At 38.7% G+C, this 16997-nt stretch overlaps 1 protein-coding gene and 1 long non-coding RNA gene across 5 annotated transcripts in view; one reads left to right on the forward strand and one right to left on the reverse strand.

Moving 5' to 3' along the window:
* smarca2 (SWI/SNF related BAF chromatin remodeling complex subunit ATPase 2) overlaps nucleotides 1–2041 on the reverse strand; it is a 57448-nt gene extending 55407 nt beyond the window's left edge. For 2 of the 4 annotated variants that reach the window (XM_069705980.1, XM_069705977.1), the window contains exons 1-2: nucleotides 1906–2041; nucleotides 401–664 (exon numbers count right to left, since the gene is read on the reverse strand). In XM_069705980.1, coding sequence (XP_069562081.1) covers nucleotides 401–634 — 234 coding nt within the window. In that variant the 5' untranslated portion in view covers nucleotides 635–664; nucleotides 1906–2041. Of the gene's footprint in view, nucleotides 1–400; nucleotides 665–1452; nucleotides 1750–1905 lie in introns of those variants that run through there. The other 2 variants (XM_069705979.1, XM_069705978.1) reach the window with 2 other exon arrangements.
* LOC138625223 (uncharacterized) overlaps nucleotides 1–16997 on the forward strand; it is a 417346-nt gene that overhangs the window by 224800 nt on the left and 175549 nt on the right. The gene's annotated exons all lie outside the window — the stretch shown is intronic.

Here is a 16997-nt window from a genome sequence, read left to right on the forward strand (position 1 = left end):
TGCAAAAGTCATCACAAACACAATACATTATATGAAATCTCAAAACAATTTGTGAAAGAACACTGGGAGTGATGTATTGCCTCTTCTGTCTTTCACAAATTGTTTTATGGTGGAGAAAGTTAACTTTTTACCTATTTCTTTTTTTTTTTTTTTACTTTTGTGTTTAATTTATTAAGAAATTCGTCATGTCTTGACATTTTTGAAAAATGACTAACAACAAGTATAACTCCACTGACATTTTTTGTCATATAGAAACATAAAAATCAAAATATTCCTATTTTATATAAATATAGTAATGACTGTAATAACCAGCCCTCACGGTGATATAAAAACTACTGCATCTCTTTCTTTGTGCAGCAGTGACACCAACAGACACTTAACAGTAATAACGTCATGTTACCTTGTGCATTGTGTACATGCCATCCTGAGAGTATTCACTTTGTCCCTGGCCCTGCATGCCATGAGGTGTGTTGGGTGTTCCTGGTCCGGGGCTGGGACCCATCATGCTGTGAACAGAGCTTGGTGAGGGATCTGGCCCAGGGCTGGGGCCCAAGATCGGCCCTGGGGACAGACCTGCCCCAGGAGAGGGGCCAGGATGGGACATACCACCTGATGTGTCCGAAGGGGTGGACATCTACTGAATAACTGAGGGGACACCAGACAGCTGCAGGAGAAAACACAGGGAAGACAATCAGTTCAATGCCACACAAACAATACACAACCAATACTGTCAGAAAATGTAATGCCTTACAATATGCAAGCTGTTGTTTATATTGACTGCCTTTCTGGGTTTTTTCAAGCTTAATTTAGTGTATAAACAATGTTTGATGATGCGCATAAAAAAAGAGGCTCCTAATGACCCACTGGGTTAAATAAACTCCTGTGTGGTCGTATTAATTGAAATTGATTATGACAAACTACAAATGAGGTACACGTTACCACATGGCTGTTTTCGTGGACAGGATTATAGGGTATATAAGTGCTTCTAGTTATGTGGCATTTCAATAACATTTACATGTCAAGCACTATACAGTGGGAAAAAAAACTGCTTCAAGTGACATCTAAAGAAAGCTTCAAGTGGTTTATAAAGATTATAGCTCTAAAAGTTTATTAACTTTGTACACACAATCATGTTATTATTGAAGTTAAAGCATACCTTGCGAAAGTATTACTTTTTCAGTAAATGCATAAATGTACTTAAATCATAGGCAGGTCCTGTCATAGGAGAGTGGACATCTTACCACGTGACATCAGTAAATGTATTACGAAGCTTCACTATGAACTAAAAATGCCCAGAGTAACAACATCCATCACATTTAAGGTACACGATGAACAAACAAATAATAATAATAATAATAGGCGTATGCCGTATACGCACGTCGTTGTAAACCGCCATGGCAACGCTACCACAGATAAATGAATCACAGACAAGAATCACAGAGTAATAAATACTCGCTGTAAAGTCAGCGGGCCGCAGCGTCGTGTTGTTCTCGGACCGCGTCCGTACAGTGAGTGACGTTAGCTCGGTTCAGATCACTGGACGAACTCGGATCGGATCATGGCTTCCCCAAAAACTGGTGGCCATCGCGGATGTGCAGACAAAATCAAAGTTACGGTGGAAGTCGAGCTCCTGGCACGACCTGTTCGGCAGCTTAAGATGAACAATTGTACTTTCGCGGAACATTTGGAAACAGCCGGTTTGACAAAGCGCATCATCCGGATGCTTTAGGCGGTCGTTGGGAACTTAGCTCCAAGCTAACTAGCCGACGTTAGCTTGCACGCCCTGCTAGCTAGCCCGGGCGGCGCTGACTGTTTGTCCACGTTAGAAAGTTTGGACAGTTAGCAGGACGTCGAGCAGTTACATGACATCGGTTATCAAATACGAAACGCCGTTAGTCATTTTACCTTTTCGGTTGAACTCAAACTGCACACAACTAGAAGGAATTATTATAATGTTTCTTCAAAATATGACTGCTGTCCATAAGTTCACTCCCCCTCGGTGTTGTTTTGCTGACATGTTTAAGTTTTCCCTGTGTCGCCATTACTGATTTGTCACTGTCACCGGAAGTCCCGCCTACCTGTACCTGTGATTGGCTAAATCCGTGTCAATCATTTTATGGTGTTTTTTTTGGGACGCTGTAACCTTTGCTGTAACTTTCTGTGTGGCCGTGACTGCAGGCGGATGAGATTAAGCTCATGAAGAAGTTTGATACGAACTCGCAGATCTTGTTTGGAGCATCAGCTGTGATGAATTTAACATTTTAACATCGCGATGACAGATATGTAAATGCTTTGATAAGCACCGGTGCAGTTGGGAAAGAGATCTTGAAAGAAAATTAGACAAAATACTCTTCCTTCTTTAAACTGTGGGGAAATTAAAAAAAATTATTCATTTACTTTTCTTGTCAAACTCAAAGTAATAATTGAAGTTAGTTACTGTACATATGGCTCACCTGGAATGTGACCTATAGTTATCTTTTACTTTACTTTATGTTAATTAAAAAATTTCCCCTCGGGGATTAATAAAGTATATACCTACCTACCTACCTACCTAATGGTTGTCCCACTACTGTTCTACAAAGTCACCAGTTAGCTACTTTGCATTTGCAATTTAACATACACTGCCTACATCAAGATTATAAAATAAGATGTGTTTTAATAGATTAAACATTGCATCTGTATAGCACAATATTAGGCCACTAACATAACACGGTGGACTGTTAAATGTTGCATAATAAGCACTTTAACAGGGATACCTAAGGTGCATGCTTCTTATAATAATTTGTCACATATTTTACATACAATTTTACATTGCAGTAAAGCTACTTTTACTTAATTAAAAGATCTGACCACTTCTTCCGCTCCTGTTAGTTGTTCCACTGTTGTTTGTTGCAAAAAGGTAACTAGTTCATCAACCAGCTAAATGCCAACATACTAAAAGTATACATTAATATGTCAATTTACAGATTGTTTTTATATTTCTGGGTGTGATCTGGGAGGAACTGCTGTCATGCCAGCAATGCCAAATCCTTGTATGTTGATGTTTTCATGTCGATCACACTGTTTAGAGATTTATGTGAAAAAAGAAACACATATATAATGTTTTGATTTAGTAATTAAGCCAAAGTAAACATGTTGTCTGGCTACTTCATGTGATAGTGTTTGCGCAATATGTTGTTGTGCCTTTAAAACTGCTTTGGTAATACAGTACAGTATAGACAGAAGGAAATCCAGAGGGCTGAAATGTTCTCAAACATCCACAGTTTGTTCCTCTTCTGTGCAATCTGCAAAGTAAACACAAGATGGCGGCAGTGACCAGCAGTTGCCTGAGTAAACCTTTGCAGCTCTGCGCTGTCACACTGAAGCACCTGAGTTACCACACCGACTGAGCTCTAAACAAACATGTCAATTCCAGAGTGATTGAGAGCTACAGCCAATATTTACATACACCAACTTAGTAAGTCTGATGATACCATTGTGGAGTTTCAAAGGCGAGCAATGCAAATAATGCCCAAGTTTAGCAAAGCTCCATTTGCATTGTTTAGATATCAGAAACTGTTTTTTGTTTTCATTATGAAAAGATAAAGCTGTCTTTAGATGACACTTGTTTGTTTAAAATCGGTGGAGATATCATTTTTTCTCTCTTGTTTAGTGCAGTAGTTCATAATTTGTCTGCATTTACATCAAGTGTATCTTATCCAAATAGATTGAAATAACACGTCTAACTCCAGCCTGTTTTGGGGTTGAAATATGTTAATATATTCAGCAAGTTTCTCTGGGATCTCTCCTAGACCTACCTTTTGTGCAAACTGATGCTGTCAGACAATGACTCAGAATATAAATGACCTGCCTGTTGGCTCTCTCTTACACAACTAAACTCCACTAGTTAAAGCAGTGTAGGACTACCTGTGCTGCAGGAAACTATGTTTAAATTTATAACAATTCATTTGAAAAAATAAGGTGAGTCGAGTACATCATCTGGCATCAACAGGATTGGCAATAAATATCAAGTATCACTATAATTTAAAATTTAGTAACTGAAATTTGGAAACTAAATTCAATGCTATCTGTCTATGTATGAGCAATGACACTTTGATGACCTTGTAAGACATTCAAAGGCCCGACCACCATCATTTGAATGGGCTGTACCACACAGATCAATAAACAAAGCTGCTCATTTCAACTTTGATCTGAGCTTCCCCTCCTTAACAATTCTGCCCTTTCTTATATGTCTTCATAAAGGATGTGCTCAGGGTTCCTGATGTAAATTTTAACCAAATAAACAAACCTTATTAACTTTGTGGTTAAAGCCACCACCCCCTTCAAATTCACTGAGCCAGGAAAGGGCTTGGCCGCAGTCATTTGTCAGTGAAAGAACTAGTGGTTGTGGCTTCCATTCACCTTGAAACCCTCCGTAAAACGCTCAAGTGAATCACTAGCATGACATTTTATTCAAAGTCTACAGATTTTTAAATGGATGGGTTGAACAATGGAACATTCATTCTCAGATGCAAAGAAGCTCTCTTCTTTCTTTTGATAAATCTCGTTTTGCTTTATTTGTCTCTTTAAAGTTAAAATTAAATACGTTTGACTTTGAATCGGAAACAAGAACACCACATACTAAGAAATAACATTACAAACCTTCCTTTTACATTTTAGCGTAATCTTATTTTTTAAATAGGCTTCCAGTTAATTCCACATGAAATTATTAGTCCATTTACTAATCATTTTAGCAATCTCCCAATAGATTTACAAGTGCTGCTTTGAAGTGAGGAAGACTGGTTTCTGGTACTATTCAACTCAAATAGAAATTGAGGTTGGTTGCTCTTTGTTTTAGAATCTAGTGATATTTAATAATAGTTGTGATTATGTTTTTTTAAGGGGTGTCTCTACGAGGATTGCTTTGTGCAAATTATTTTCAGGTCAAAAAGATCTTAATCTTGATGAAACCTCCCAAATTTATTGTGGTTTGAATATGATAAATATATAATTTTGCTCATTGGAAATATAGGAGATAAACACTTTGAATATTTGTAACACTTTGTAAGTTTTTGGCAATGTGAACATATAATTTTACAGTTATGTTTATTGACAGAAGGATATAATGAGTAGATTAATTTTGATATTGTTAAAATTATCGGCAGTTTAGTTTATCCAGAAATGGCTAAAGAACTGCTAGTAATGCCAGATTTAGCCTGAAAACCTAATTCTGTACCATGACAGTCAAAGGACCCTGAAATATTATAAAATGATTTATATTAAAAGATTAATGTACACTGTATAATAATAATACAAAATACCACAGGACACATTCACTAATAAATTCCATATTATACCACATGGAAGCATCTACAACAAGAATAAAAACCTTTTTTTTTTTCCTGCAGGAGCAAAATCATATTACTGTATGTAAAATGAGACAACCCCACACACACACACACACACACACATACACATAAATATTTCAACGTGAAATTGTTGTATTCTGTCTCAGATATTTATTGCACAAGTTCTATTGCTCATTTTTACCACTCACATTAGAACAAAACTGCATATTATTGATAATTCATAATATCATATTTGTATTTAGTTATATTTAGAATGTGAACATGCCGAAGATGAACGAACGCTGACCTTTTTAGAATTATTAGTACACACACGCACACACGCACACGCGCACGCACACACACACACACACACACACACACACACACACACACACACACACACACACACACACACACACACACACACACACACACACACACACACACACACACACACACACATGCTGTGTTGTTCTCCACAGGTGTGAGCAAACAAAGAGTGTGTAATATGTTTTACATGAGCCACATTGGCAGCGAGCTATTTGCTTTTTCTCTATCTCACAGTTCCATTTGAATAATGCTTACATTGTGGTGCACGTATTTTATCTCTGAGTCTGATGATGGAGCGCCTGTTCAAACAGCCCAGACTTGTTTAAGGTGTTATAGTTTACATTAGATTTGTTGCTACATGTATTTCCACACACAGACTTCCGCACAGTTTTTATTACACTAAGTATTACATACAAATTATTATTGATATTAGCATCAGCAGGAACTTTTTCTTCTTCCTGTTGAGCTCTTGTCTCCCTTTTCATTTTCTCCCTCCTCTTCTCTGGTCTGGTATCTTCTTCTTATCCTTCATTCATTGTGTTGTTATTTCTCTTCATCTGTTCTCCATGTTCTTTTCCTTAAAGACAAACAGCAACATTTCATTCACACTTCCTGTTAGCCTGTAAGCTTACTGCTAGTTTTTCATTCTTTTACTGTTTTTGTTTTCATCAACTTTATGATTAGCCTTAATTATAAGGCTAAAGCAGTTTCATCACATAACAGCAGACCATGAGATCATAGCAGTAGTTCTTTCCATTGTCCCCTGACTTTGTCAGGTTATTGTTGTTTTCAGTGCATCTGTTAGTCATCCTTAAAGGTTATTAGATGTGACATTAAGCACAATCCACACTCACACACGTGAAATAAAACGTGTTTAGTGTTTGCATGGTTGACTTTTGGATCTCTGAGGAGTCCAGTTTGGCCCCATCTGTTGTGTCATATCATTAAATTATTTGCCTTCACTTCTTCCCTGTCCAACTGGCCACTTTCTCTGTGTGCTTTATCCCCCGACCCTCTGACCAGTGTTTGTTATTTCTCTCTTCAAGTGCGTCTCATGAAAGGGAAACTTTGTGAAGATTTACGGGCAGGTGCACCGTGCCCTCCTCCATCACTCCACCCTCAATTTCTGCCTGCCGGTGCTCAATTTGCGAGAGCTGCTTTTGAGCGCTCTCGAGGGACCAGCATCTGGTCCAAAGCAACGGCACTAAGATCTTTTTCCAAGATGGTGCGGGGGCCATGTAGGAGGCTGAGAAGAGAGGAAATGCTGTCAGAGGAAGCCTCTTTGTAGTTGCCTTTGTTGCAGGTGTTCTGCCATTCATTGTTAAAGCACGCTGTTTAATATTACAACCTGCCTGACATCTGGTGGCCCCGTCTGTGCGTACATCCCATTCTTGTGAACGCGACATCTCAGGAACACCTTGACCCTGCCTGATAATATCTTCTGACAGATTACACAAATGCACACATGCTTGATTATCAACAGATGACGTCTAATCACGCTGTTGAAATGTCAACTTTGCATTGTGCTTTGACAGAATCAAGTCCTTTAAATTAAACTACAAATTACATTGTTTGTCTATGCTCCAGCAATAAACCATAACACGTTCTTATCTGATCCACTTACCATGAAACAGTTCACTTTTTTTCTAATGGCTATAACTCACTGTCAATCACTAGACAGAACAATTCCTTGGTTTGTAAAGAGTATTTTTACAGCCAAAAAATGAAGAGCTTAATGAACTGCTTTGATAAAGTTGAAGAACCTTCTTTACCGCAACAATCTCGAGGGTCTTTGTTTTATTCACTTGGGCGAAAAGTAGTAATTGCTGGTCAGATTTTGAACTTCTCTTCCCAAAGATCCAAACGTTGTTGCTTGTGATACGTCAGTCGATTGATACTTGTGGCACTGAGGTAAAGAGCAAACCTGTTGCATTTGGTTCATTCACCTTCTCAGAGAGAACAGCCACAGCAGGGTGATGAAAAACACATCACCGAACTGTGGCACCACGACATCCAGCTCGTTCAGTCTGCAATACTGCAAATGCAGCAGCTTTCATAAGAGGCTCAACCACCACTGTTGTTACCTTATTCAGCAATAGATAGCCATTTAGACATTTATCTAAATGTTATACTAATCTTTGAGGTTATGGCTTTAAAGCAATATCTGCTTGTTTAAGAAAAGGGAAGGATGGCGGTCGTAGGTAGAAAAGACTATTCTGTAATTCTGGTGAACCTTCACATTCTGAGGACTTAATGGTTCTTTAACAACATCATTTCCTCATTTACCCAAATGGACAAAAGTCACCATTTTGACGGTTCACTTTGAGAAACATCTGATAGATTAACAGAACTGCACAGAAATGTATAGAACTATCTATTTGTAAAACATTCTTAGAGCCTAAGAAAGCTGTGTAAAATACTGTGCACAAAAGTTAAAAAACATTTCAAAGGAAAGTTCTGCTGCCGAAAGCCAAACATTAAACATTTTACTGCATCTTTGTGAAGTACAAAATAAAAAGAAACAGCTTCTGATACACGGCTGTTAACGGCATCTGTAATAGAGTTGTGTCCTCGTCTTTCACTGCCGGTTGGAATTGAATGAAACAAGGCAAAATGGTTAGTTTGGCTCTTTTTACCCAAATGTGTTTCAAGCCCTTTCAACTTGTTGCAGAGGCGAAGCTGAAAGTGCAAAGCCAGCATGTGTTTTGAACTTGTCACAGTGAATGGCTGCAGCTCGGGGGGATGTAGTCAGGCCTGAATACCTGCCCACCATCAGCGCACGGTGAGCATCTGTGAGCTGTTAAGACCAATTCATCTTAACCACACGCACAGGAGGGGGGTTAGCGGTGTTAAGGTGTAAAGAAAGGTACAACATCTCCGTCTGTATTTGTAAAGGAATGTGTCTGTTGGTGTACGGCGAGTCAGCGCTGAGAAAGAAAGTGGGTTTTGTTCAGTAGTTCCTCTGAAGAACGATATTTTCTGGGTCGTGCTGTGTGCTGGAGCCCTAATGATGAGACAGTCAACAAAGTATTTGATTTTGGAGTTAATTTCCTCTCAGGCTGAAATGAAGGAAGTCATAGATATCACATAGCACCCGAGTGCCAACCCACCATGTTCTCACCCATTAGTTTGTGAGCTGACTCAAGTCTGGCATTTTGGCTATCGCCATCTTGGTTTTTTGGAAGTGACCATAGTGGTCAAGCTGGGGAAGAACGAGAGGGCGGATCTGACTGAGACCCCAAGGCCACTACGCCCACCATCATTGGCATGTCAGTCAAACCAGACATGCCCCCCCCCCCAAAAAAAAAAAAACAACCAAAAACAACCAAAAAAAAACATACCTCTCTTTGAAGCCAAATGTCTAAATGATTATGAAATTTCCAGAGCACTGATCCACAGAAGTTTAGCTAATGACACCATACTGACTTGTAGAAAAGATGTATAGTATATACTTTGTATTCCATAGAGGAGTTTAGCCTTTTTTAATGGGAGTCTACTAGAGCAAGAGGTTTTGTTGAATCAGCCCCCGGTGGCCATTTTCCAAATTCACTTTTCAGACCTGGAGGCTACTTCATTCTTTTATGCAGTCCATAATAACACCCCATGGAACCACACTGGGACCTTTTATACTTAAATTTTTGTACAGATCCAACAAACAAGTTATAATTTAATAATTAGTGACCTTTTACGTGAGCTATAAAATATTCTACATTTTTGTTGCCTTGTTATATAGATACATTGAGAGTTAAAGTGTTTTGATGAGAAGATTCCTGTAATGCCGACAGATAATGTAACAGTGTATTTTCACATGGATTTTGACCTCTATGTAAACTCTGCTATCATCATATCGTAGTCTGTGTACTGAACAGTCATGTTTCTGTCACCTGTCTCTGTTGTGTTTTTATAAAGTCTTTCCCCAGCATAGCTCTGTTCCAAATACTGAACCTCCTAACATGATTAATGTGACATTTGGTGTACATTTTTTCCATGTGGATAATAAAACAATCTGAAAAGAGTAAAACACGTCACTTATGTCTTCATTCTTCAACGTACACATTGTGTTGTGTGCATGTATTTATACAGGTTATCACTTGTTGTAATGTATGCTATTCTTATCAGAGTGTGTAAACAGAAGATGATGTATGTTTTGTCAGCCGTGGGCAATTTTAACAGGTTTCAAGGCTCAACCCATTACCAAGGTAACGACAGACGTGTTTCTGACAAACGCTATGAGACGCTGCCTTCAGATACGTCAGCCTTCATCTTTTGACTTGAGACTCAGCACTCACTTTGAGAGAACAATGCTATAGATAAGTATTTAGCTGTTGAATTCGAGGCTGTGGTATTTCACCTGGCACTGCAGACGAAAGTTCACTGACAGCAACGGCAGCCGCCCTGCACTGCAATTAATATGTGATTCCTCTGCTCACAAAGAGCTTGTCAAAGTGCCCCACCTCTCTCCTCTCAGGCCTTTCACAATACAAATCCCCCCCACCATTCTCTATTCAAAAGGCTTTTTTTTTTCCTGCTCTGTCTCAGAGCTGATGTGTATGTAACTTTCTAACCCTGGACAGGAATCTTGTGATGACTTGCTCACAAACAGATTGGCCTGTCATATTTGTCAGACTCATGTTTTGTTATGGCATTAAGCAAAGGGAACATTCACAGGATAATCTGAGCCAAGTCAGTGATTGGTTCATACCCAAACTACACTAACCTTTCCAAGAGGTGAGCTTACAGTGTACACTTTTCTTGACTTATCGTGTTTCTATGGAAAGACTCTGTCTCTGTTCGTGGCTGTGCTTTTATGAAATATTTTCATTTTCATTTCAGGCAGTTATAGAGGCAAATGTTGTCAAGTTTTTAGTGAAGTAAAGTAAAAAGAAATATCTATAAATATTTTTGAAAATGTTTTCTCTTATGTCCACATGACACAACTAGTTTGTAGCATCCAGAAAACAGGAAATGAAAAATTATTTATTGAAGAAATGGTGGATTTTAACTGTTAAAATTTATTTCAGGTGGTTAATCTGGATTTTTTTTTTTGACCTGTACAAGCTGCACAGAAACAACGACAAAGGATGGCATGAACTTATTCGTTAACAATATGTAGTCAAATTTTGGGGTTTTCTTTTGTTTTCTGTGGTTTACACAGAGAATTGGGTTGTAGGGTTATTGACTATCTGAGTTTTGCAGTAACCATTGCTGTTAACACATTCTGCCACCTTCATTACACTGAGAAGCATAATTTCACTTCACTTCTTAAGTGACATGTGTGAGATAATAAAAGCACCTTTTGGAATAAACTAGGTATAAATATAAATATATATATATGTAAAATATTATATTATTATTATTATTATATATTATATTATTATTATTATATTATATATTATAATATAAAATAAAACCAAAATAGTTTAAGCAACACTATTTCTTGATATTTTCAGTCCTTAATGATCAGTGACTGTTCCTTCCCTAATTTCCTGTCAACACACAACTGTATCTTTTTCAATAAAGGCAAATAATGTCAACATTTTTTTAAATAAATAATGTGAGTGCTGTTAACTTCTCTGGTTGATCTGTCCAAGATTTCAACCCAAAAAACAAACATCTGACCATACAATGCATGCATTGATACATGTCTGTTTGGTCGTATATGTTTTAAAATGCAGCAGGATCAAACTCTACTTATGTACACCATTTGGCTTTAGTAGCTTCAATTGTCAGTTGACCAGAATGCTGAGAGATTCAAATCTTCCTATTTACATATAGTCACATGCCTGTTTTTAGCTGCCAAATATAGCTTAGCCTTTTTTTTTTTAGGTACAGGCCTATACAATAAAGATTAAATTCATAACCTTTATTATTTGGCATTTTGCCTTCATTCAGGCAGAGCAGTGAAGACAGACAAGAAGTGTGGGGTAATAGAGCAGGGTAATAAGATGCACTGAAGGTCCAGCTGGCTGAGAATCAAACCAGGGATTCGCTGTTGACGGCATTCGGCCCATGTGGTATGCACCCCAACCTCTTGGCCTTCAGGCTTCCCAAATCAATACAGTGTTAATGGTGTAGTATTTATGATGTAACCCAGATCCAGATCCTGATCCTGTTTACATCCTTTAAGGCCAGAAGTTTGAGTGCTATCCATCAGACATGTGCAGGCTTTTTTAATTTATGTCCATTTTGTATCCAGAGAACCGCAGCATAAAAAAAACCTTCAGAGGCAGAGCCCTCTGCTCCATCTCATGGAAAAGTTATACATGGCGGTGTCATTTGTTGTACATTTAAAGCCTGTATTACTTTGCTATTCATCTCCTGACAGGTTTCCACTGAACTGAGTGTTACTTGTCTGAAAAGAAAACATTCAGACATAAAGTGAATGCCATCTCTGAGAGGTGTGCTGACATGAGTCTGTTAGATTCTATTTTTATTTTGACTCAAATAACACAAGTTACAGGAAGGAACAGCTCAGAAAATCCATTTGAAAAGCCAAACATGCCTGAAATTGTCATGGTGATGCGTTTTCCAGAGGTTTAACCATACAGCTGGGATAAGTTTGTTCAGGCAAATTGCTGCGCGAGTCCATCAGTGAAATGTAGACGGGGCTGGCCGTGAGCCAGAGCATAGCAGCCCCACTGCAGTCATCAAGAGGAATTTGATTTGCAGTCAAAGCCGTGAGGAGGGAATAATGATGTGACCAGAAGGAACTTGTTGTTAAAAGAAGGTGAAATGTGTGAACACTGACAATAAAACCCAGTGACCTATTGGCATTTTAACACTGCAAAGAAACACTTGAAATTAAGTTTTATTCATTAATGCCAAAAGCTTTTGTATCATTCGTCTTTCCCCTCAGGGTGTTGACACATCAGGCCCAAATGTTCAAAAATGGGCAACTCTCCCAGAAACTCAGAGACTCTCACATCACAGGTGTCTGTGCAACAGTGTATTCAGGCAAATACTGAAGTCATAAAACTGAAGCTAGGCAGCAAACGATGTGCAGCATGTACACCAAAACTGAGAATCGGTAGTTAGGCAGAAGATTTGGAGAAAAGCAGTCGAGGGAGACTGATTTGGTGGCAAAACAGTGATAATTATTGACAGAACTTGATGGAGGAGAGAGTGGAAAGTGTTTTGGTATCTTGCCAATCCATCTCTGAGTTTCAACCCTCCCAGGTCCAGTTAATATTGTCCCCCAGAATATTTCCAAATATGAAGAGGTGGTAGCCTCATCCTTGAGACTTGGTTAACCTTGGAGCACCAGACTGTCTCCGTTTATGGCCGTAACACACCTTACCTTGTGGCAACACAGGAGGAGATTGTGACCTAATGAGCAACGAAACCGGATTAGACAGTAGCACCTGACTGATGAGACCCAATGAGGAATAAAATACCTTCTCGGTACCTTATGAACACACCTGTTGGTCTCTTCTGGATTTAAGTCCTGTAAATTGCTTGTTTGAGACACCACAGATCAGATTTGATTAAAAAAAAATCTGCCAAAACCTTCTCAGGTTCATTGTTTGTCCCTCTGACTGTCGGACTTATCGTTTCAGAGATGCTCAGACTCAGACATCTGACCGTAGCTCAGGTCTCTCAGGTCTTTAGCCATTTCTGTTGCATCCAGGACCCTGACTATGAGACCTGACTGTTTACTTATCCTCTAATACCAACTATGGTGTATGAGGCTCCATGTATACACACAACATTCTGTGGTGTCAAATTAATTGTTAATCATTTGACTATAAAAAAATAAATAAATGTGCCTGTCATCTGACAAAGCATAACAACAACGTTAGCTTAATACAGTCGAATACAGAAACCATAGTGGATTGACCCATCTGGATAGAATGACCAAATATATTTCTTTTTTTTTTGATGATCATAAAGGTAAATTGGATTTAGAAATTGGTGGAAAGAAGCCAGACTTGTGTAGAATACCGTATCTGAGTTGGCACATACGCTGGACCAAAGCGACTTCTTACTGGGTCATCTTTCTATGAACCAAAGCTGACTTCTATTTGATTTACATTTTAGTTTGCTTAACATCAACTACAGTGAGTGCTGCAAAACAATGTAAAGCCTGATCTGTGCAGTAAACTAGCAATGCAGTGTAAACACAGATACAACCGATTGACTACGCAGCTAACGATGTACGGTAACCCTTTAATGTTTGTCATTTTTAGCATTTGCAGGAACATATGTATGTGAAAATTATTTAAATTCATAGTGGCAAACTTAGAATAGGAAAAGTCCCGGACTATATAGGAGCCTTTCAAGGTTTATGACCATCGTTACACCAGTTAACACCATAACACTGGGGGGCTGTGGCTCAGACAGTAGAGTGGGTTGGACACTAATCAGAAGGTTGGTGGCTCAATCCCCAGCTCCTCCCGTCCACATGCCCAAGCGTCCCTGAGCAAGACACCGAACCCTAAGTTTCTCCCGATGGTGTACCATCGGTGTGTGAATGTGCTCCTGATGGCAGCACCTTGCATGGTGATCTGTCTCATTAGTGTGTGAATGGGAAAAACTATGTTAAAGCGCTTTGAGACCAAAAGATGATAAAGCACTATACAAGTACAGACCATTTAACACCATAAAATTTTGTTATGTCAAATTCAAATGTGTTGTTCTATCTTACGTTCTCTAATGTTTTTCCTGAGTAAAAACAGAAAGACCTGAATATGAGTGTCCACTTCTACTGTTTATTAGATGTCAACATGTGTCCCCTTTGCACTTAAACATTTTGTTTTGAGGTTATTTTGTGGATTTAAAACTTTCATATTATCACAAAACTGCTTCATGTGAGCAAACAGCAACAGGCTGTGCTGTGAAGAAGTGCTGAGAAGATGCTCAATACAGCTCCAAGTGAGCATGAATACAATGTTTTTTTTTAAGGTTTCATATTTTCTCCTTTCAGGTGCATTGAAATGTTTTCACTTGAAACAACAACATGGCACATATTGAAACCCCACAGCTCTGAAAAACAGCCAAAACTCATCAGTGATTTTGTTAGAAGCTTCTGTCTTTTATCCTCAGATCTTCATGCATGAATCAAAAAGCAACAACTGTGATGAAACTTGTCATTACTTCCACATAAAACCTTTCTGTTATTTCAGTTATGTCTTTTGATATTTATAGAGTCTAAATAGAAAACATTGCATTCTTATGAAGCCTTTGACCAAACGCGTTAATAGCAGACACGCTGACAGCACTGATTTTGAGTTTCTTCATGTTCTTTCTAAAATATTCAGAGTTAACAGTAACATGGTGTGACTTAAGAGGGAACAGGTGGACCTCCTTAAGCTGTAAGAAAATAGCAAAAGCATAACAAGGCCCCTGTGGTTTCCTAAGTGTGCCCTCATTTACAATATATACCCGCATATATCAGGGTTATAATCATTAACAACCAGTTCAGGAGGAGTTCAATGTGCACCGTGAGCCTGTGGAAGCCTGTTCTGAATGGGATATTTTGGTTTTCCCTGAAACCACACGAGAGAGACTGACCAAATGTTATGGTTTACTTGTTTCACAGAGCTCAATGGGAACTATTTCCTTTCACTGCAGAGAGAAATCAAACGGGATAGAGTTGCAAATAATGGCTTATTTCTCAGCAGTTTCTCTCGTGGGTCGAGCTGAGTGCTGAAAATGTCCCTCAGTCGCAAAGATTTAACATGCATGACATATATTGGAGTTTTAATGCAAACAAGAAAAAAAAAAAGAGGAACTCAATCTGACAATACTCCTGCAGGCGCCATTGTCCCGCTTTGCCCCAAAATAACGATTAAGGCTTCTATCAAATATCAGCGGGGAACTTAAGTGTCTCTGGGGCGTCGTATTGTCTTCTGCACGCCTCACCTCCACGGAGAAATGTGATCGCGCCACACCAAGCACTGGTGGGAGAAAAAGCGCAAGCATACATGCAACAAGTGAATACTCTCAGAAGGTAACCATTAGACTTTTTTAAACATACAATAGCTTCTTCATAAGCTTCTTCTCTGATGTCCCTCTTTTGTGCTGAGAGTGAGATCACTCAAAATTTCAAAGGCCCACAAACTTAGGAATTTTACAGCCGACCAATCACAATGAAAGACGCCACTTTTTCCAAAAATTACACCTAAACAAACACTCTCAAAAAGTTGAGTGCACACCGCTTCAGACAGACTTAAGAGCCCCCTCTTGTACAACAATTACCCCTTTTAGGATTGTCTAATCCTGAAATATGGGCCCGTGACTAATGGTGGAATTTAGCAAGAAATCAGCTCCAGTTTCACCAGGCTTTATTGACTCTAATGCATGATGCAGATACCTTTGGCTATGATGAATGAGCGTGGGGATACTGTCAGCTTCACCCCTCCTCCTCCTCGTCTTTCACTGTTGCTTTTGTGCAGGTGATAATGAAAAGTGTCAGAGAAGCATGTAACAGGCCCTCTTCACTCGCTTGCCAAAATAAAAAACTGTCATGTCAACAACGATTTTGAATGGGCTGTTTTATTTCTTTATGGGGCGAGGTGCCTCCGAGAAGTCAGTTTTTTTATTCCTCAGTCTTTAATAAACTGGAATATTGTATCTTATTTTTGAGCTTGTAACAGCCTGCTCTGACATTTTGCTACAGGCAGATCGAGCACAAAGCTACTAGAGTGCGGTTTAGTGTACTTTACTGCACAAACAGGGTATCAGTCATGCTCTGAATGCAGATCTGTGTGGCATCAATGATATTACGGATATGTGAAACACTTGTATTTGACAGTGACAGATATTGTACTGATGAATTGGTGCAGAGTGCGCCATAAAGCAGCCCCAGAGTTTCTAAACTTGTGGAAAATTCAGGTTTACTTTGAAGGGACTAAAGTCAATATTTCAATGGTTGCACCTGTGGAGAAAAAACTCAGATAATTACTGTCATGGAACACAAGTTTTAGGGTTCAGGCTCTCAGAGTAATATGTGGTTCAATACCTTAAGATTTATTGACTTCATTAAACCATAGAAGTAAAATAAACAACATAAAGTAATAACAAAATAGCAGCAATGTTAATCCATTTCAGATTTAATGTAGCAAACAGGGCAGCATTGTATGACACTGGGAGACAGTGTAGTTACACAGTGTATTTACAAGAAATACAATTTAATTCAATTCAATTCAACTTTATTAATATAGCGCCAAATCACAACACAGGTTATTTCATGGCACTTAACACATTAAAGTCCTTACAGCAGAACTTTACAATATTATACAGAGAAACCCAACAATGCAATAATTCCCACATAAGCTAGGAGGGAAAAAACTCCTCTTTAAGGGAGAAAAACCTCCAACAGAGGGAAGGAAAAACTCCCTC

Source organism: Brachyistius frenatus, unplaced genomic scaffold (assembly GCF_029030835.1).
Source record: "Brachyistius frenatus isolate BFR_SWC_R1_liver_20210118 unplaced genomic scaffold, ASM2903083v1 Contig_60, whole genome shotgun sequence".
Classification (NCBI taxonomy): domain Eukaryota; kingdom Metazoa; phylum Chordata; class Actinopteri; family Embiotocidae; genus Brachyistius; species Brachyistius frenatus.